Consider the following 23,060-nt stretch of genomic DNA (forward strand, 5'->3'; position numbering starts at 1 on the left):
CTAACCACCGTTGCTTGTTAACGCTGTGCCGATATGCGTTATGCACTCTGCTTATCTGACGTGATGCACCGGATCCGCGTCGTTTCGTCATCCGCGGCGATCCTGTCCTCTCCTACCCGTGTTGAGCAGGCGAGTTCTCACTGTAGCTCTCTTCACGACAACACAGACACAGGTCGGTTCTTTGAAACGGGCGTTTATTACTTGGGGCTTCTCTCCTCAGCTTCACCATCACCAGTACGCCGATACGCCATTACGCCAGTACGCCGTGAGAACTGGTCCCGAGCGAACAGTACAAACCAATTAGCAACTTTACAGTACACATATTAAGTCCAAACACAAATAAAAAACATTTCTCAAATGACAAATACCTCGTTGGCTGCTTGTCCTGAAAAGAGGTCGTTAAGTCCTTGTATTGCCTTTTCTTTTAGCAAACCTTTAGCTTAAAATCGCTTCATGAGAGACATCTGCTCCCTCGCAGTCCATGCAAAGTCTCGTGTACTCTCGTTAAGGGTATTCTCACGAGACACTAGCTCTTACACTTTACACATGTACATTTCAAATAAAGACATTTCAACACAAACTATATATTCATTAAATTTTGTAACTTATTATAAATCAGTCATCTACATCATGAAAACTACACAGAACATTTTAACAGCATTTACAACCATTAATGCAAGATGAAAAATAACCAATTTAAAACAATTTCGTACTGTATTTACATTGTTTTCATGCTTATGAATTTGTATTAACTGAGTGCCTTTTTTTTTTTTTTCTTTTCTTACTGTCAACTCTTTTAGTACGAAATCAACTTATGAATAACATCTGTATGGAGTCTTTTGGTACTGCTAAGGGGCTACAAGGGTAGTTTCCCACCCTGTCTCAGTTACAGCAGCACTTTGTATCATCCACAGTCTTGTATAATTTTGGTGCATTGTTGTATTGTTTGGTTATATTTTTGAAAAATTTAAAACGAAAAAACTTTTTGTTATTCGTGAATGTATTTTACTGTATTTATTACCAGTGCAAATAATTCAATTATTCATAATGGACACTCCAGTTTACAAAAAACTTGAAGGAATTTAAAATTTAACAAATTATAGGTAAAAAGATCAAAACTAGCCATTTAAATCCTGCTTCAGTTTTTGTAGCAAATCTTAAAAAGAATATTCAACATAAAAATGTAAACACAGCTGCAGATATTTTCCTATAGCAGAACATCTTTATCAACTCATCATAACCGGACTTGAAGGCTTTCATTTTTCTTCCAGTGCAGACATCACAGGCCACATCTTCAGATCCAGCATAGCAGTGATCAGCAGGAGCAGCTTGGAGTCCAGTCTTCTTCAGCTCCTCCACTAAATCTGCTAACATGGTGTTTTTCACCAGGACAGGCCTCGCTGTGAAAGTCTGTCTGCACTGAGGGCAGCTGTAGATTTTCTTCTCTTCCTCTTCATCCCAGAAGCTTTTAATACAGTTCATGCAGTAGCTGTGTCCACAGGGAATAGTCACCGGATCCTTCAGTAGATCCAAACAGACTGAACAGCAGAATTTTGTTTGATCCATTTGATTCATGTGCTGTGCCGTTTCACCGTCTCTCAGTGACTGTCAGACAGTTTCACTTCCTCTGAACAGAAACAACCTCTGTGCTCTGAAGGGAAACAGATCTCTGCTCTTTTTCACCTCCTACAGGAAATGAGGCTCACCAGCAACTGCATTTACACCATGTTGTTTAGACCCATCCTGATACAGACACATCTGTGAAGGGAGGCGCTAAAGAAATATTCTTACAGAGCGACCAAGAGCCAATCACATGATTCAGGGTGTGGTATGTTTGGTTACAGCATGCAGTAACAAGTCTGACCCAGTTAAAGTTTAATAGTTTATCTTTACTTGGTGCTTTGAAATGTGACAGTCAACACTCAGCGAGTTCATTTTATATTTCAAAAAGTTCAGCAAAGTTTAGGATGCTGTGATGAATAAAAATAAATCACACTTTATATTTTGACATTTTCTAATCTTAGTTCATTCTCACACTTACAGAATGATGCATGGGAACAACTGACTCCACTAAATCAAACCTATGTTCAAATGAAATTACTGTACAAGACAGGCAGCAAGCTTGATTTCTTGAGTATTTTTTTAAATAGTAAAATATATGTAAAACTATTTAAAAAACAAATACAGATAGTGTTCTAATTCTACATTCTTTAGTAATTTTTCCTGTGTACCACCATGGATTTCGAAACAATACATTAATATGTGCTTTAAATGCAGACACTCAAATATAACTCAACATTCACACTGAAGATACACAGTAGACATAAGAATCAGTTTTCATGCCCTTTGTTTATTCTTTCATTTAAAATCTTTGTGGTAAAGATCATCATAATTACACATTAACTTTCATGTACAGCTTAAATGTTTCACTACACTGTTGGCAGCAAAGATTACACAGCAAAGCCGATTAAACTAGAAGCTAAACGACTGTTCAGTCCAAGGGCGTAGATTTGGCATGGACGGAAGGGACCCACCAATATCCAGCGATTATTGAATTGTCCCCACCAATAATTAGAAAGAAAAACAAACCCGATAGAAAGAAAAAAACGATCTGTCAGCGTCTCATTCACCCAGCGGTGCAGAAAGAGTTAAATTACGTTCTCTACTGGAGTCCTACGTCACGTGACAAATATGGCCAATGTGATTGGAGCTCTGTTTAGTTTCAGCAGCGGCAAGCCTGCGCTGCGAGGAGGAGAGGAGGACGGCAGCAACAAGGAAGAACCTGGATATAAGAAAGTATTTTTCAAAGAAACCTGTAAGTCACTTAAAGTCAAGCTCACTCATAACATGTAGTGATGGTGAGATGAAGCCTCGTGATGAAATGAAGCTTTCCATCCAACTGGTCGACTCATGGTTCGAAGCATTGTGATGATTCATTTGCTCTACTGCGCCATCAAGTGGACGATTCAAGTGAAACGGGCTCAATGATTATAACGATGTGATGTGTAAACCTCTAAACTGAATAAATAAATTGTTTTTATGGTTATTTATCCCGAATATTGTCTCAGTATGTCTGATACAAAAGAGAAAGTGGAAACTATCAGTACAGAGTTTTTGGGATGATTGTGTAACTGTGTAATCATGCTTATGTACATCTCAATAATGACACAAACTAGTGTGTGGCGCTTCAAGTTGAATGAATAAAGAAATTACTTTTGTTCATGACACCAATAACTAAACTCTAAATATTAGTTATATTTAATATTATATTAATTTTCTATTATATTAATTTAATTAATGTTTGTGTATAATAAATTGGCAGCTTAACACAGGAATGTACATGGAAACAAAAAGGGAGGGAGTTGTGATGTGAATGTGGTTGTGACTTTATAACAGTGCTCATGACACTAGGGAAAAGTTTTCATTTGTTTTTATTCAAAAATAGCAGCTTTTCCACAGTGCTGGGCTTAAGACGGTTCCTCTTTTTTGAGAGGATTTCTCCTGCTTTTGAAAATATCCTCTCACAGGGCACAGATGAAGCAGGGGTTGCAAGAAAAACCACAGCAAGTTTATACAAGTTTGGATAAAGAAATTTGTGTCCAGCCCAGTACTCCAGCGGATTCTCCAGTCTGCCGATATTTGGTTCATGGAGGTATTTCTGTACTTCAGCTGTTGCATCAGCAGTAGCATTTGGGGTCTTTGTCTCCAGAACAGTGGTGTCCAAACGATGCCACAGTTTGCTACCTAAAACAAACAGAATGTAAGTAACTAAATACAATATAACAATCGAAATGTGCTCATATACCTTGAGTCACAGGCTGAGAAGCTTTTGATGATGAGGCTGCTGATGAGAAGGCCACGTGCCGCAAAATAGCAGCACATTCAAAAATAAGTCTCTTCCCAGCATCCATTGCTTTATTTGGGCTAAAGAAGCCTATTTTTTTGAACCTTGGATCCAGCAATGTTGCCAGTGACATGATGCTCATTGACTGCAATGTGTAGAGCTTCTCCTTTAATTGTCTCCTTAGACACTCAACCATGGTGGAGCTCTCTGGAGTTAGGACAACTCCCATTTCCTCTTCATTTAGTGCATGGTGCAACATTGTTAGAAGTGGAATTACTTTGGATCCAGACACTCGCTTTTCCTCTGACAGCTCAGTGGTGGCATCATTAAATGGGGAGAGTATTTTAAGACATTCTGCCATAAGGTCATACTGTTCAGAGGATAGTGGGCAAATATCAGTGTGCAGGCCAGCTAACGATGCTCCAATAGGTTCCCTGAGTTCATGAACACGTTGAAGCATTTGGAATGTGCTGTTCCAACGTGTATCCACCTCTTGAATTAACTTCAGTGCAGGCCGGCCCATTTGCTCCTGCACCTCTGTCAGCCTCTCCTAGAAAAACAGCCAACACAAACTGATTAATTCAAGCTGTGTTACTGCAGCAGCACCTCAAAGCAGTAATGAAATAATGGAACAAACCTTAGCAGTTGTACTGCTCTTGAAATATCCCACTATCCTCCTACAGGTAGTCCGGATGTCAGACAGCGTCGTGTGTTGATCAAGAGCTTTTTTGACCATTAGGTTTAATGTATGTGCCACACAATTACTGTGACGCAAACGAAGCTCCTTAGCACAAGCACCCATGTTTGCTGCTCCATCAGTCACATAACATGTAACTTTGTCTGTAATGCCCCACTCTGACATGAGCGCTGCTGTTACTTGTGACAAATTGACAGCAGTATGTGCTTGAGGGAAGTGCTGAACACCTAACACTACAGAATGCAATGCAGTGTTAGAGTCAATGAAATGGCAGGTGACGGCTAGGTAAGCCTCTGTGTTAATGGAGGTCCACATATCAGATGTCAAACTAACTGCAGAAACCTTGGCCACAGTCAGTTTTTCTTTTTGTTTGGACTCTTTGTATCTTTGGTCCACCATAGCTTTCAAAGCCTAAACAAAAGAAGGTACAGTACTTAATATGTAAATAAAGGCAAAATGGAAACATGCTTCATTATTATTTATTTATATTATGGTACTTATCATTTCTTTATTACAGTGTGTATACCTTATTAGGAGAGATGACGTCAAAATGTTGCCAGACAGGGGAAAATTTTCTTTTCCTTGCTGGTTCCATCGAGGGAAGAAATGCTCAAGTAACTATGTAACACGTACGTAATCCAATTCCACAACACAATGTGATGGGGGAATCAGCTGTGTTTTGCTGCCCATTTTATTTCGAATTTGGCGCGAACCGGTGAACCAGTTCCCGAATCAGTCACGTGGTACGGACTGCCCGCGAGGCCTCGAACGTCACTGCATACGTAATCAAAGCGAGCCTCGATACGCGCTTCAGAAAAACGCCCCCGAGATTACCCGACGCACGATTCGGAGCTTCGTCACAATAGCGTTACAGGCTATGCTAGGCTTTGGCCCACATCAGTCTAAAATTGTATGTAACCATGAATAACGTGTTTTGTAAACTAACTGCACAGCAGGCAGCACTATCAGTTCTCTCAGTCTCAGAGCAGCATTTCTCATTTTGATTGAAACTGTCAGAGAAAACGGCAGCCTCGAGCAAGCCAGGATATTAGTTTACAGAGGCTGTTAAAATTATATGTCTAACGTTAAAATGTTGGTGACACAATAATTTTATCCTGATGGTACTGACATATTCATAGCGTTAATTTTTGAGACAAAATATCACGAGGTAGTCAAGATTTTGCAAATATTCCACTTTGTAGTGCAGTTTGCACAAATTGTTGTAAAAATGCACTCACCCTACAAACATTACTGATAAATTGATTGACTGATTACTGATAAAACTCATGTACTGAGGCTGAAAGAAGCTTCAGTGCTCTCAGAAGACTAAAAAGATGGCTAAGGTCAACAATGACTCAAATGAGATTAAACAATGCTGCTGTGTGTCCACCAGGAGAGACTGGACAGTATAGATGTAAAACAAATATGCCAGCAGTTTATCTCAGTTAACGAGAGGAGCAGGCATGTGTTTGGCTCCTTCACATAGTGGACATTGAGTTGTTGTGTGGGTCACCAGTAGTCCATGTCTGTTGCTGTAACAGTAGTTCATGTTTAGAATAAAACATCCCAGCTCACTGATTTGATCGGGGCAATAGTGCCTAAAATGTTGCATAATTTTGCTGAGAGATCTTTTACTTTGTGGTAATCTTAGACGAGTAGTTTTATGGACAAAACCCAGCAGGTTATTCAGTGTTCCCTTAGTGCTAATGTATCAGAGATGTTGGTGTACTATAACTGAACTAATGTTGTTAATTTCTTAAAGTCATTTTCTTTTATTGTCATGACTGTATTTGAAGCTATTTTTATTTTTGTATGGTACCTGATTTATATGGAATATGACTGAAGTAAACTAACGTCTAAAATACTTAGTCAGTCATTTGTTTAATAGTAATTTAACATTATCTAATTCACATATAAAACTATGAATTGTAATTTTAAGTGGTTTAAAAGCATGCAGAATAGCATATGTAGGCAAGTATATTTCTCCTTTTTCTTTAATTTTTTTTTATCAAGAAGCAAAGACAAAAAGGAAAAAAAAAGAAAAAAAAAAAAGAAACAAGGCAGGGTTCGATGGTTGAATCATCCGTCCCCACCAATGCCAAAACCAAATCTACGCCCTTGGTTCAGTCCTCTTTTGGAAGCAGTCTTTAAATGGGGACAAGCATTAACTTTTGTCATAAACTGTATAACCACCAGATGGCGATATTAGTTTGTAAGTAATAGCAGCAGGGAACAGTTTCAATAATTTAACCCTGTCTTGGTCATGATGTGCTGTGCAGCAGACAGAGGCATAAACCCAACATGCAGATACTCAGATGCAGAAGTGAACCTAAAAGGCAGCTTTACTGCTGGACTTGCAGGCAACCATAGTACAAAGAACTTCACTAGGAAGCTTGACTACAACACAGACAAGACACACAGCAAGGGTGAGCTCATGACAAGGGCTGTATCCCAGTTCAGGGTCTGCAGCCTTAAAGTACGCAGCCTTAACGGTCCTCAAGGTCCGCGAACTCAAAGACCGCTAAGACCGGAAATGGGACGGTCTAGCCTCCGTCGCGACTAAAGTCATCTCACTTTGGTAATGTAAATATAATATGGCCAATATTAAAGTTATTATATTAATCATTATTAGTTATTACAGCAGTGAGTTTGAACTCTGTGTCAAATACTGAGCTTCAGTAAAGATTCAAGTTGCATTTATTTATATTTCCTATCACCTTAAATCTTCACTCAAAGACAAGTATCTTTGACAGTGTGTATATAGATGTATCATATATAAGAGACAAATATTGTTCGTTTAATATGTTGGCATTACTAAATGTGGCTCAGCTATAGGAGACAAAAAACGAACAAAATAAAGCAGCAAGTGATGCACACTGAGACTCAGACATGTAAGCTTGATACTGGGGAATAAACAGACCTGGAGACAAAAGGACAAAACACAGATGATAGAGAGACAGAGAGACGACAACAGGAGAGACTAAAGACAACACAAAGATGAGACAAATACAGACTAGACATGAAAAGGGGACAAACATGAACACAAACAAGAACCAAAACCTAGAAACATAAGCAACAAAACTCAGAGGCTCTCAAAACCTGAACATAACTATTTCATAATTCTGAAGAATGAATAAAATGTCCAACATACTCAAAAACCTGGGTCAAATTCCCAGGAGCATGACAGTCAGACATTAACCTTTTTCATTGAAAGGTATTCTGTAAAGTTCAGTTTTCAGATTCCACTTGAAGAGTCTCTTAAAAGCACCTGAAGGTAACTTCAGATTATCTTCCTGTTTCTAGGGCAGAATGATGGTCTTGTGTTATCAAACCTCAGGCTGGTGCCTCCAGTGTCCATGCATGCAGAAGCTTCTTCTTCATGTGTCAAACCATCCAAATCAGGAGTTTCCAAAGCTGCCGGGGTGCAGTCTGTTCAATGTTTCATGTCATCCCTGCAGAGCCAGAGCACCAGGCCTCCTATTTTCAGTCAAGGAAGGTGAGACAAAACCAGTAACCATAGTGCTCTGTGTCAAATATTTTCTATTCTGTTGTTTCTATTCTGTCACTGTGTGTTAACCCTGTGCAGGGTGAACGCTGCCTTTTGCCCAGTGAAACCCGAGGTTGATGGATGTTACTGAGTATTACTAATCATGTCACAGAATCTATAAGACAAACTCATTTTACACTGTGGGCCACTTACAGGTAACTTTGATCATAAGTGGGCCGGACATGTGAAGCTGCACGATTAATGTGTAAAATTACAGAAAAGTTCTTTTAGTTGATTCCCCAGACTGTCCTGTAATTATAAAATATAAAGTCTTTCATTAACTTAAAAATAATCTCCTATTTTTCAATGATTCCACTATAAAAAAAAAAGAAAGAAAAAGAAATAAATTAAAAATTTAGTGGAAAAAAAAACAAAACAGGAACTTTAATTGTTTAACTGTCACCTAATGACTTTGGTGTAGTATGAATAGCAACTAAGTGGGATTCTTTAAAATGTCAAGAAAACCTAAAATTGTTATTATTATTATTAGTAGTGATAAATGTTAAAATTCATTTCACATTTTCCAGTTTCTGGAGGCTGATTCTGGCCCCGAGCTTAGGTAAAAGTGATTACAAGTGGTTGAATGAGGTGATTGGCTAGTTGAGTTTGCAAACTTAATCAGGCTTATGTAATTGTAAGGCAGGCTGTAGGAGAGAGGAATAATATGATGTAAGAGACATAGAGTGAGTACACAGCGTTAAAAAATGGCACTTAGTGTAGTGAGGAAGGCGAAAAGCAAAGAGAGCGAATGAAGGTAATATTGAAGTAGGCGCAGTTTTGAAGTGGTGAAAGGCAAAGGCATGAGTGTAAGCGTGATTGTGATTTTGTTCGGGTAATAAAAGGTAATAAGAGAGATGTAGAGCGGACGGAGGACTTGGCGAGAGCAGGAAAAAAGCAAAAAGGAAACGCGAGTATGCGTCTCCCCGCCCCCCAAGCGAGGGCCGTGGCAATGAGTTCGTGAGGGGTTCGAACTGGCGGCGCTCTGCATCAGGGCCTTCCGCCACATGTCATAGGCGAAACGGCCGGCCGAGAGATCGATTGAAAAAAAGGCCATTTATCTTTTCTTCTTCAGACAGCTTTTTTTCTCATCGTTTTTACAAAGTACACATTAAGCTTCTTCTGCAATATTCTTACACACTAATTACACATGGAAACCTACACTGTACAATGCAATATTGTGTTTCATTTAAAATATTAAATAGGCTCAACTCAATTTTTAACTATTTCTTATTAGAACTCCATTTAAATAACTTAACAGTACTTTTTATGCAAAAATGCTGACAAACTCAATTTATTTCACTTGTCTTAACTTAGAAAAACTAACTAAGCTGGAAGTTTTGCTTCTCAGGGCGGAAGGATGAAAGATGTGTTTTGAAAATGCCACGTCACTACCGTCCTCCTCCCTCTCGGATTAGTCCGCATGTTCACGGTGCCAGCATTTGTTATGGAATATGTTGAGCAAACCTGGAGAAGCGTTAGCTCAACATATTATTGTCATTGCTGTGGATCTTTAGCTGATACACTGACTTGGTGAGTAAATGTTTACTCTTATTCAAACTGATTTTGTGGCTTCTCTTAGTTTAGCACCAGGATTATAATCTTGCTAGATAGTTAGTGTTAGCCTAGCGTTGCTGCTGCCGCTGGGCTCATGTTACTTAAAAATTAACACCACAGCCTTAAAAACCTTACATAAAACTATGTCTGTGAAATTTTCTGTTGATTGTTTGAAATAAAAAAGTGAGATAAGAGCCCAGACAAAATTCTTCGGGAGGTGTAGCCGTTAGGGGTAGGGTGGGGTGTGGGGGGTATTTTCAATCCATAGCCATAACTAACTAACTAATTATATATATAATGTTTAACCTGAGTAGCAAAAGAGTGCAGGGGGGTTGAAAACAAACAAAACATATTTGCAAAAATGCTCTGACGTTTTCGGAGACGTCCTTTTTTTTTTCATGCTTTGTGGCAGCTTTTGAACATCTGTGGCATCTATTAATGTCAAATCTAGCCTTTATTTAACAACATAAGCAATCTCTATGTTACAATAATTGCACAGCCATTAAGGATAAAATCAGTTTCTGAAAACTGTTCTGCTTTTTCTCCCTCTGCTTGCTTCTTACTGTCTTTGAGGATCGGGATCAGCACTCCTGTTGTTGGACAGAAAGACATCAACTCAGTGGTAAGTATTTCGGTTTTTCCAATATATTAGCAACTGTCAGTGACATTTATATTAATCAGGCTGAACTTTAATCATACTTTAGATCAGCCTGTTTTACTTATCGTTTTATTTGTGCTTTGGTTTGAGGAAGTTGTTTCTTTACTGATCTTTTCCTGTCTTCTGTTATTAGACTTGAGATATGACTGCACGATGCTGTTGCTGGTGACTCCAGTTAATTCTACAAGACATGCTGTGTAAGTAAACAAACAACAACAGTTTGGTCTGCATTTCTTGAAAGATCACATCCCCCAAACTTAGTTTAGAGGGTCTACACTGTATATAGTGAAGTCTGCAAGTTTTCTAACAGCAAAATTTGTTTTGTTCCCAAATCATTTTGCACATCATTAGAATGAAAGTTATTGGCCATGTTTGCATAGCCCTTTTTAAAATGATGCTTTCATGGCATTATTGTGTGTCGGGTGGGGGTCAGGGCTATCCAGACTGACAATTGGGACATTGAATGTCACCTCTCTGGTGGGGAGGGAGCCTGAGATTGTGTAAATTGGAGTCTGTTTTATACCAAATGCAGAAAAAAATGTTTTAAGAAAGCAATTAAGTTCATGTTCCAAAAAATATGATTGTTTGCTTGCAGGACACCAGGAGAGATGAGTCCTCCGTCACAGATGGTGTGGTCAGTGAAGATGGTCGCCTGCAGGTTCAAGCTCATTGCATCTCCAACCCACATCCACTGCCACTGTACTTAAGGGAAGTTAAAGACCTTCTTCTGCACCTACATTTGGATCACCTCGATCCATGACAGTCATTCGGGCAGTAATGCCTGGACTGGAAACAAGCCATCCTTAAAACATTACAACATTCCAGCTCCTGTGTTGGAATGAACAACAAATGTGTTGTTTAAATCAGAGACTGCACTTGTGACAGAACAATAAATATTTTATTTTGATTATATAAGTAATGTAAGTACAAAACAAACTTGTGGTAGGCCTAAACTTATTTTCAGAATAATTACATCTGAGACTTTGTTTCATTGTAAGATTATAACAGTGATGGCAATATAATTGTTTGTTGTTCAGCAGAACAGTGTCCAGTATGTTGGCTGTTATACTTTGTTGTGTTTGAAAATAAAAGTTGGGCTGATTTTAACATCATTACAAAAAGTGTTGTTAATTTTTTTTAATCATATTCAGGTTACCACAAATAGTTTTTTCATTTAGTTGAACTTGAAATGTTTGTCAGTAGGTAAACAATTAAAATTGTACAGTCAGAAATATCAAGTTATTCTTAATACTGCAGACTTGCAATGTGTAAGTTGTCCTAACAGTCATCTTAAGTAAGCTTTACTTAGTTTTTTTGAGGCAACGAGTTTCCTCAATTTTTTTCGAGTTCTGGGAACTAACAAGGCTGTACAGTGTACTCAAAATGAGCCAGGTACAGCGTGTGGTGGTGGTGCACACGCATAGACCATGGTGTGGTGGCAGGTTGAAAGGTTGTGGTGGTGGATGCATGACTTGTCTTAGCAGTAAAAATCCATCTGCAACTGAACTTGTCTCTCAAGAGTGACTTATAATTTACTGTGATGTTCAGAAGCTGGCCTCTCAGATGACTCCATCATATCCAGAATTCTTTTCTTCATCTGTATGTCCACCTCTGCAACATTACGCAAATGTGTTTCAGTTGAAAGTCTTCTTTTAAGTCTGTCCTGTCTGTAGCCCTTGAGTTTTGCCTTGACAAAAGGTAGAATAATGAAAAACAAATGAACCACAATAAATGTTAAAAATAAATGAGTGGTGGAATGCCAAGATGAATATTTCCTTAAGTGCTCGACTTAAATATTTTAGGTTAAGTGTTGTCTTTTCCTATACTTTTAAGTGTACAACATTGTTGAGGTAGGGATTGAAGAGCAACACAGTTACACTGCAGATTGAGATGAATATAAATGTGTGATTATGATGACTTGGTATAGGTTAAGCTACACAGTAGTTAAAGAAATGAAGCCGAGCTGTATCATTACTAGGTCAAACCTAAAGGTGCTAAAGGCATCTATAATTGGGCTACTGAAATACAGTAGGGCATTGGTTTATACATTTATGGTAGGCTAACCTTATTTCCCCTGACAAGTCTCCCAGTCCACGTTTTCTTGTTTTTTTTTGCTGTTTCATATTCCAGTGTGATATTGAGGAATAATTCCACCTCACTGTCTGTCACATGTATGACTGAGTTCTGCTTCTATACGATGTCTTATCAGATTTTGTGCTTTTTTACCAAAATGTGCTATTTAGCTATACTGATGGCAAATTTTTCTATTTGTTGTTATTGTTGTTGTTGAAATAAAGTTGTAAGTAAAAAAAAAGTTGCGCTGTCTAACTAAGGCATGAGTGTAAGCGTGATTGTGATTTTGTTGGGGTAATAAAAGGTAATAAGAGAGATGTAGAGGGGGCGGAGGACTTGGCGAGAGCAGGAAAAGGCAAAAAGGAAACGCGAGTATGCGTCTCCCCGCCCCCCAAGCGAGGGCCGTGGCAATGAGTTCGTGAGGGGTTCGAGCTGGCGGCGCTCTGCACCAGAGCCTTCCGCCACATGTCATAGGCCAAACGGCCGGCCGAGAGATCTATTGAAAAAAAGGCCATTTATCTTTTCTTCTTCAGCCAGCTTTTTATATTTCATCGTTTTTACAAAGTACACATTAAGCTTCTTCTGCAATATTCTTACACACTAATTACACATGGAAACCTACACTGTACAATGGAATATTGGGTTTCATTTAAAATATTAAATAGGCTCAACTCAATTTTTAACTATTTCTTATTAGAACTACATTTAAATAACTTACCAGTACTTTTTATGCAAAAATGCTGAGAAACTCAATTTATTTCACTTGTCTTAACTTAGAAAAACTAACTAAGCTGGAAGTTTTGCTTCTCAGGGCGGAAGGATGAAAAATGTGTTTTGAAAATGCCACGTCACTACCGTCCTCCTCCCTCTCGGATCAGTCCGCATGTTCACGGTGCCAGCATTTGTTATGGAATATGTTGAGCAAACCTGGAGAAGCCTCAGCTCAACATATTATTGTCATTGCTGTGGATCTTTACCTGATACACTGACTTGGTGAGTAAATGTTTACTCTTATTCAAACTGATTTTGTGGCTTCTCTTAGTTTAGCACCAGGATTATAATCTTGCTAGCTAGTTAGTGTTAGCCTAGCGTTGCTGCTGCCGCTGGGCTCATGTTACTTAAAAATTAACACCACAGCCTTAAAAACCTTACATAAAACTATGTCTGTGAAATTTTCTGTTGATTGTTTGAAATAAAAAAGTGAGATAAGAGCCCAGACAAAATTCTTCGGGAGGTGTAAACGGACAGCATTTATAGAATGACTATTAAAAGTCAGCGAGTGTCAATAATGTTAATGTGGTTATGTTAGTAATACACCGAGTGCTAATATAACAGCTTTAAGATGCATTTGTAGTTATTATTACGTGTTTTACCGTCTTTATGGTGCTAGCTTAAAGTTACGGTGTAAACGTTAGCTTATATTGGAGTAAAGCTGTTACTGTTTAAACGATGTTAGCACAGAAATATTAGCTTCTGTCATAACGGATTAAGTTACTAGTTAGTAAAGTTTCCAGTAAAGTGTTTAATCGCAGCCACAGATTGACAGCAAATATCTCGATTAGCTTCAGTGCATCTGTAATAAATATGTGCAAGTTTCAGTGCTTCGTTTAAACTGTATGATACTTATACTGACCCAGGGTCAGTGTGAAATACAATCCTAGCTGGGTGAACAAAGCCTGGCTCCTTTAATCCTGCATGACAAACCTCAGGATGCAGGTTATTATTACTCTTTCCTGCTGGCACACCTGTCACACCTGAGAGTCAGCTAGAAACGTACAGTGACGTGGACATCATGCAAAGACTGCCAGACTCTGTAATACTGTAAATGATCAGTGACTCAGGTTAACACTAAACTTTAAACAGTCCCTCTGTGTCTCTGTGTGCTGAACATTTAGGATTGAGTCAGGCTGCATTGACTTTATTTATTGGGACTTTAATGTGTTAAAAGCAGGTTGAAGACGGCTCAGAAACATTTGAAGATTAAAATTTAGCATTATGGCTGCTGGTGGTTTGTAAAGCCTCTACTCAGCTGTATTTTTGTTACTAATTTATGTTTGTTGTTGTTTAACACAGATTTCAGAAGAGCAAATATGCTTAATAGTTTAACTAGATTTCATTTGTCAGTGTGGGACTGCTGAGTCACCTGAAGAACTCATTTCCTTCATTCTCCACATGATGTTCATTTACAGAAATGTTTCACAGGAACTGATTCCTCCCAAAAGGGTGAACTAGTGTGTTTCCATAGATTATCTCTGTATGAATGTACTTCTTAAATGAAGGCAAGTGTTTGTCCTTTTTTGTTCTTCAGTTACAGTACGTGATATCAAGGGCAGGCGGTCAACACTGGGGGAAGACAAGAAGCAGACGTACTTCCAAGAGGGAGCTGCAGTGAGGACACAGCCAGGTCACTGAGGTCAGAGGTCAGAATCTGAAACAGCTCGGGTTTATATTTTAGTTTGATTTATAAAAAATCAAAATGTATTTATGAAGAAACCTTTAAATAATAGTCATAATTATAATTATTATAAGAAATATCCAACATTTAAGTGGATTTTCTGTTACACATATTGTGTTAGCCCTGCAATAAACTGGCAGCCTGTCCTGTCTTTGTCCTGTATCAGCTGGGATAGGCTTCATCCTCCCGCAACCCTGAATTGGATACATTGTATTCCAATTATGTAATCTGATCATTTACAAACTCAAGGTATCTAATCAAAATGTAAGTAATAATTATAAAATGGGAAAGCAGAAATAAGTGTGACATAAATGTAAATGTGTTAGCTGACATAGAGGACAGCTACATGCAGTCTGAAAAACCTTTGTTGTCAAGTTTGCAGGTCTATCAGCACGAGACATTCTTACATAGAAGAGACTGTTAAAGTCTCTAACTCAGTGAAGCATTATTGGTCCAGTCTGTTTGGATAAATATAGTAAGTTGATGTATGTCCATTTATTGACACATTTTCTTAAGTGCTTATCCAGTTCAGGATCACAGTGGAGCTGCAGCTGGATATGTTCACTAAATAAACCTTACAAACGTTAACAATAAACCTGCATCCCTGTATGTTGTTGTCCACAGGATGAGAAAATCAAACTGGAACACTGTGGAACATGTTAATAAATGTTTGTGTTTATCCCTGTGTCTTTCACAGGAGGCGCTGGACGGTTTCCCTAATAGTTCCTGGTGAATCAAAGCAGAACCATAAAGGTTGCTGGATTGCATGATGGCCTTACCCCTGAGCAGTCATCCTGTTAAAGGAGGAACCAGTTAGAAGCTGTTTTCCAAGTAGCTGAGCAGATTTCATCTCAAGTAAGCGATTAACTGTTTGTTCATCTGTTCTGCCACTTAAAGAGCATTTAAGGACGTCTTTTGAGTGTCCAGTTGAATTAATTCTACTGGCTCTCATGGTCATTTGTTGTTATAGACATATTTTTCATGTTCATCCAGCTATATAGTAAATTCTATCTATTTAGTAATATCCGTCAGCTATAAAATGTAATATAAATATAAAAAATATCTAAATATCTCCTGCCCTTTATATTTTAATGATGTAAGTCTGTTATCGTGTTACATTAGCATTCCTCACATATCAATGAGATGCTGTACAGTACAATCCTACTGACACAGCAGAGGGATAACGACGGCTATTCAACATCGTTACACGACACATTCGAGCTGCATGACACAGACAAAGTGACTAAATCATCTTTTTTGTGGTTTATTGTCTTCAAACCAGCAGACAAAGCTGATGGCAGAAGATGTCGGAGAAGAACTTCAGGCCGTGTACTCTATAGGTATTTTTTTCTTGTTATCAAAAGACATTTGGAGTGACGGCTTCTACAACTGGTTGTGCTAAAGTAAAGCTTACAGTCTAAGAAATCACAGTGTTGATATTCAGCACAAAGAGAAAAGCTCACTTGTTTGAATTTATTTACAATCATAGTTTTATAAATCCTGACTGTAAACATCTTCTACAGCTTTGATATTGTTTGACACTAGATATCAGGTTTAATTTAAAGGTTTCTGTGTCCCAATGAGCCATTTACACTGACCAGTGTTTGCATTTAACTGGAACACATTCATTATTTAGTTCCAACATTTCTAAGAGAAATAACTGAATGTAAAAAAATGGCAGCACTCAGGCCAGGTTTATAGAGATATATGCATGCATTATGAAATTTATGTATCCCAGATAATTGTTATTCATCTAGTCATGGCAGACCCACCCCTTCCTCCCAAGTTAACTGCAACCCAAAAGAACTAGTGGGGCTATTTACACACTCACAACCAGTGTGGGGTAAAAAGAGCCACCAAAAAGCTGTCAGCCACAGATGTGCTAGAAGAGTTAGAAACTCTACTTATGGAGAAACTTTCTAAGTCTAACAGGGGACAGGTACTCCTGCCCAAATAACATGATATAACCCCACATACAGCCCAGCCATAAAATGAACCAAGTCATTTAGTTAAAGACAGCATGGGACCAAATGCATGTAACCAGCCTGCACCAACCTGGCATTTCTTCCTCCTGAATTAAAGGAATGAATGGATGAAAGTTAAATGACTACAAACCTAAAGCCACTAGTTCCCACACTGGAGTTCCCTGACACTGTGTGTTAACCGTATTTAGCTTGTATCAACAGTTGTAACAGGCTAAGCCACCTGAGACACTGCATTGAATGATTGTTCCTGTCTTAAAGATTTCAGCTGACTGGTTTCAGCTCAGATGTTCTGCTTTTTCCTTTCAGTAGATCAAAGCAGCTCGTGCTCCTTCTGCTTCTATTTTAATGAGAAGAAGAAGAAGAAGAAGACTGCTTCAGCGAGGTGGCGTTCATGGTCTCAATGAACAGTCATGGTCACACACTGCATGTGGTTTTAAAAGCAACATGTCTGTTCACCACAACAATGGAGATGTGTAATATTAGTGCAGCTACGGTTTGTTCTTGAACATCAGTTCTGTTTTCTACTTTGATCACTTAGACCAAAAAAGTGTTGTTTTCAGATTCTTTCTTTTAAATCTATAAAGCACCTGTTCATTTTTTATTACAATTAGTTTCACATAAATGTTAGTGTTTCCTTTATGATCTTTTAATGCTTACACTACACTGTACATGTCTACATTAGAGACATTTCTGTTACCTGTTTCACAGAGTTGTGAAATGTTCTTTTATTTGATGCACAATATGAAGTTCATAATTTTCTTACAAATAAAACTATAATGACAAACATGAACAGCTGTGCTTATTTCTGAGACATGATTTTGTTTTTTGAATGTGTTCATATTTAGACAGTGTGCATTTGTATGCTGAAACTGTAATGGTGAACCTGAGGTGATGGTCAACAGAAGGCAAATATATATCAATATAAAACAATATTGAAGTAACGTCTTTACCCTGTGCAGCGTGTGGACGCGCTGTGCACACAATCACCTTATTTACTGTAGTAAACGCGCGCCGCTAGCTCACGTGACTGACTGTCTCCATGGTTACATCGTATATTATTAGCTATGTAAACAGTTTCCAAAGATACCGCCATAGCTCTCTACAGCTGTAACACTTTCACACTTTGCAAATCATTTCACGTTTTTGATAGTTATGAAGACAGAATATGTTTTTAAGGTCATGCTAGGCGGTTGCTATGGTGGTTGCTGTGGACTTGGGTGGACCGCGTCCGATTCCTGTTATTAGCTGTCCGCCGTAGGAAGGCTGCGTTCCATTTACAAGTAGTGACAGTCTGCCGCAACTCGAACTCAAACCCCGCTTTGTTCTTTAATTATAGGCCTTTTATAGCCATTCATGACACGCACACACACACATAAAGCACTTTGCCTCACAATGACAGTGCAACTTTACCTAACCTAACCTTTAAAGTATCTGATATAGGATAGAAAAATGAAGCAACCAGAGATTTAATGATGAAGACTCTGGGTTCTGTAGTTCACGTTTTACAGTCCTGAATGACTCTTTGCATATAATTTATTGAAGAGGACTTTAGAATGCACTTTACATTTAGACTGTTGCTGTTTAATTTTTTACATTGTTGCCATGTTATGTCATGCATAAGGTTCACCTGCTGGGGGTTTGATGGATCAGCTGTACAATACAGTCAAAGACAGACTTCATTCATCATATGCAAGAATCCTAGTTGGATTTTTGTTTTCACTCATATGTTTGAACCAAATATTGAAAACAATTCTGACAGACTGGATACCTGGTCATGTGTACATTACCTTGTACTCAAGCATCCCAGGACAGAGCCCTGCCCCACCATGAGCCTGGGTGGATACGTGGTTATAATTTAAAAGGACCGATACTGAATATGAATATTTCATGAAAATTGAATTATAATACAAATTAGTAATAAGGGTTTCTCTGCGCCCTTATCTACCCCATACTCAAAGAGCTGCGGGCAGAGAGGGTGACAGGAGAGGATGGCACTGAAGAGAAGATGCTCGGTTTCTGGAGTCTCCTGGTCCTGTCAGTATTAGTAGGATGCATCTGCTGTGTCGTCTCGTGGATGCTCACCTACCTTGACTCGTTCCAGCCTGGTATGGATTTCCCAACACTGCAGACAGTGGCCCATGTCAGAGACGTTTAATATTGATTACATATGTCTGAATTGCTAACCCTAACCCTAGCTCAACAGACCACAATGCCCTGGACTGTCAGTATTATTACATGCTGTGAACATAAGTAGCTTTGATCACAGTTTATGTTGTAAAAAAGAAGGAATGTTGAAAAAAGATCAACATTGTGATATTATTTCTTCCAAACTGACCAGAAACATGCTTGTCAGACTCTCACAGCAAAGGATCAGACTCACTGTGCATGACGGCTCGGGCCAATGATGTCTGTTAGACTGTCAGTTGTTTAGTGTGCTTCTGTACAGTTAGGGTCACCGTCTCTATTTCAGAATAATTAATATGCGGAAAACACTAAAAGTTGATTTTCTTCCAATATTCTAGTATAGTTAAAAAAATTAGACTTTGTAAGTACATATTGTTACAGTCCTAATTCCAATATGATTCCTCATAACTCCTGCTTTGAAATACTGAACTTTAAAATTTACCTGATGAAAGATAATTTACAATGGCACTCTGTCAGGATCATTCTGACTATAAGATCACTGTATTAATCTGAATCCTTCTGAAATGTGCTGTGAATGAATGCTGCTGCAACTCACTGTGGGAAAGCTGTTAATAAAATGAATCTGTGACACATGCAACACATTCACAGAGGAAGAGGACACAAAGGGAGGACACGCAGAGGCTGTGTTAAAGTCAGAAATCCAAATCTTTAGTCAAAAACAGGCGGCGGTTACAAACAGGAAGACAAGCAGTCCATCAAACAGTCTACAGGGTCAAACATACAGAGAATTCAAACAGCAGTAAAAAATAACTGGACTCTGAAAAACTTAAAGCAATGTGTGACGCAATAAAAGTATATTCACTGTATTATCATCAATTACAAAAGAGAAAAAGAGAAAAGGAGAAAAACGATGATTTCTAAGAAAATAAACCTTGATGGAAACATACAGAATGTAAACTGTGTGAGTTTGGTGAACTTTGTTAGTAACAAATGAGGAAAAAAAGAGAGACAAAAACTCAGTATTCATTAATAATTAGAAAACATCTAAACATTCTGGTCGTGGATTTTTACAGTTTTAGTTCCGCTCGCTGTCATCATTATAATCATCATGATCAATGGCGAGGTCCTGAGGTTGGCGGGGCTGTCTCTGATGATGTCACCATGAAGGAACAGCATCTGGCACGTGTTGCTGAAACATCCCAGTACACTGGTGTAGTTTCCTCTCCAGCTGTTTGACACTTCAACATTAAGGGGAAGAAGAAGAAACAGTGTTAGGTCAGGTGACCACATGGTTTCTAAAATAACTGACAGGAAGTAACCAGGCCATTGGAAATGGATGGCATGTGTTTAGAGTTACTGTAGTTGGGTAACTCTACTTACCAAAAGCAGAAGCACACAGATGACAGATCAGATGCTGAATGTTGCAGGAACATGCTCACGTGTGGTGATCATCCAGTGCTGCTCCGGCAGGTTACACAGTCCAAGACTGATATGCTGCCCATCTGAGAGTTTGAAAACACACATGCAAAGATTTATTTTGTATTACAGTCAAAGTTGGATGTTCATTTTTGTCCTTTAAAAATGTTTGTGTATTTGAAAGCACTAACATTTAAGGATGACTTGGATCGTCTCCTTTAAAGGGGAGACAAGTGTATCCACTGATCTACGTCACTTTACCTGGATGATGACTCCTCTCTCCCTCACTCAGAAACACTCCTAATATAACCAAGCAAATATATAATATTCAAGATTTACTTCCATCATTACAAAAACAGCAAAAACATCTCCCTTTGATTCTATTTCTCCATTCCTGCTGAACATCAGGCAAGAAATATCTCAGTAAATCACAGTAAAATGTAAAGCACATATTTTCTCTGCTTTGTCTAAACTCTGCAGAGCCTCTGTCAAGAAAAACATATCTGTAAGCATAAAACAAATATACATTTCATAACACTGCACTGGACAAACCTCGGTCAGTTGATTTCCTCTGTGTAGTGCAGACGAGCATCAGTCAGCAAGTCGAGATGGTGAGATGGACTGGTGTCCTTTGTGACTCTGCTGGTTCTTCTGAGGAAACACCACCGTCTCTCCACACCGTCACCATCTGTGAGCACAAACTGCCGCTCTGCCAGCATGTAGGAAATCACATATCACACACACAGGGGTGAAGAACCATTAGAGCTCAACTTTGAATACTTTAGATCTAAACAGATCAAACTAGCTCTTAGTTTCAACAATCAGTGAACAGACAAACAATGATACTGATTCTGTATGAATACAATACGGTATTTTCAATTCAGGTGTCAAATTAATTTATTAAAACTAATACAGATATATGTATATATATATATTTTGATAAATTAGTTTGCTAAATTATAAGAATACATTTTTTTATTTTTTTTTCATTTAACAACTGCAACTGAAAGAAATTAAATATTGAACAAAAATATATTGTCACATTCTGAGCATGCTCAGCACGCTGACAGACTTGAAGTTGCTACAGATTTTAAGAAGTGATCATTTTATTTTTCATCTGTTTAATCAAACATTTGATGCCTCAGCTGTCTCAGTCCTATAGCGTTCTGCAACTACAACTAACCTGAGGCTTGGATTTGGCTGCAGGTGCCCCTGTACATCCTTCTCAGCAGCACACATGTGGGTACCATTTAATCACACTTCTTCCTGAGCTTTGCTTCATCACAAGACCAAAGGTGGCATCCCATGTCACGGTCTTATCATCATCCAGAAGAAACATTTGAAGAAACATCATGGAGAAGAAACATTTACACGCCTCCTGGTTTTGTTTTCTGATCCTGCAAAAAGACTGAGGACAACAAAGCCCAGAGAACACGAGATACACAACATCCAACATTCAGACTCAACAGCCTCCATAAATGAAGAGCACCAGGTTGGTTCAGTTATAGTAGATATAAGCATACTTCACATTACTGGGTATGAATAATAATGAGGAGGTAAACTTTGAAGATGCAGAGCATGATGTCCCATCATCAGACTGTAAACAAACATCCACCAGGCTTCTTTGCTGTCAGAGGTGATGATTCTCCCATCAGGGATCAGTAGAGTGTATTAACCTGTGGTATAAGCAGCAGTCACTGAAATATTACTGTTTCAGATAAGAAATCTAGCACATAAAGCCAGGGTGGGAGGGATCTCTGCAAACTGACTTACCTCTGCAAGTGTGAAGCTCAACAAAAATCTGACTCTCCAGTCACAGACAAACAAAAAACTCCAGCTGGGAGATAGAAAACGCTGTCTGGGTCTTGCTGGATGTTGCTGGTCAGAGTCCACACATTAGCAGAGTGCTTCTTGGTCCCACTGACCCATGTGGACAGCGACTGTGGAGAACTGTTCTGGAAAATGGAAAAGAGAATTAAAATAACAAAAAGCCAAACAGGATTTCCACAAAGACTATCTTGGAATCAGCAATAAAAACACTGGTTCATATTTCAATTAAATATGAACAGGTTCCTTAAATGCACGCAGTTCAGATCTGATTGAATTTCATTTCCTTCACACAGCACATTTGTCCAGGCTGACAGGTAAACATAGAATTAATCTCAGGTAACATGACTCATAGTAGAGATTCAGTAAGAAAGATTGTCAGCTCTAATATTATTACCACACAATCCAAGGACACACCAACAGCTCAGATTTCTAGAACTATTTAAACAAATGTCTTCTGAATATTCAATTCAGGTTCACAGTGGGAGGGTGGGGGGTGTCGTGGAATTTTTTAAATAAAGTCTGCAACACAGAAAGAGCTGTGATCAAGCTATTTATTACTGCGCGCAGGAGAGCCAACACACATCAAACATCACAGTTCAGTCATGTCAGCGCTGCCACAGAAGTGGTGCTCCTACTCCTTTATGCATTCCAAGGAAGTTACAAACTGATCCTACCACACTTCACGTGTCTCGTTATGAAACCTAACGGATCAATGGTTACGCTGTTTTGTGCCCTTGGCCTTATCAGCACCTGTAAAGGGATTTGTTTTCTCAAACTGCTGAAGTAAGTTCATCTAGTTTTAGAAACTTTCACTGAACAGTCTATAACAGTGTCACTAAGCATATGCATAAGCACT

The 23,060-nt window shown here is 38.6% G+C and overlaps 1 protein-coding gene across 1 annotated transcript; it reads right to left on the reverse strand.

The window, feature by feature from the left end:
* Nucleotides 1-2,299: 2,299 nt before the first annotated feature.
* Nucleotides 2,300-4,388, reverse strand: LOC148097597 (zinc finger BED domain-containing protein 4-like). Its single transcript, XM_087832461.1, has 3 exons — nt 3,806-4,388; nt 3,526-3,744; nt 2,300-2,304 (listed from the first exon to the last, which is right to left on the reverse strand). The coding sequence occupies exons 1-3, from the start codon at nt 4,365-4,367 to the stop codon at nt 2,300-2,302; spliced, it is 786 nt and encodes a 261-aa protein (XP_087688587.1). The 5' UTR covers nt 4,368-4,388.
* Nucleotides 4,389-23,060: the final 18,672 nt, after the last annotated feature.

Source organism: Neolamprologus brichardi, chromosome 18 (genome assembly GCF_056152115.1).
Source record: "Neolamprologus brichardi isolate AB-2024 chromosome 18, ASM5615211v1, whole genome shotgun sequence".
Taxonomy (NCBI): domain Eukaryota; kingdom Metazoa; phylum Chordata; class Actinopteri; order Cichliformes; family Cichlidae; genus Neolamprologus; species Neolamprologus brichardi.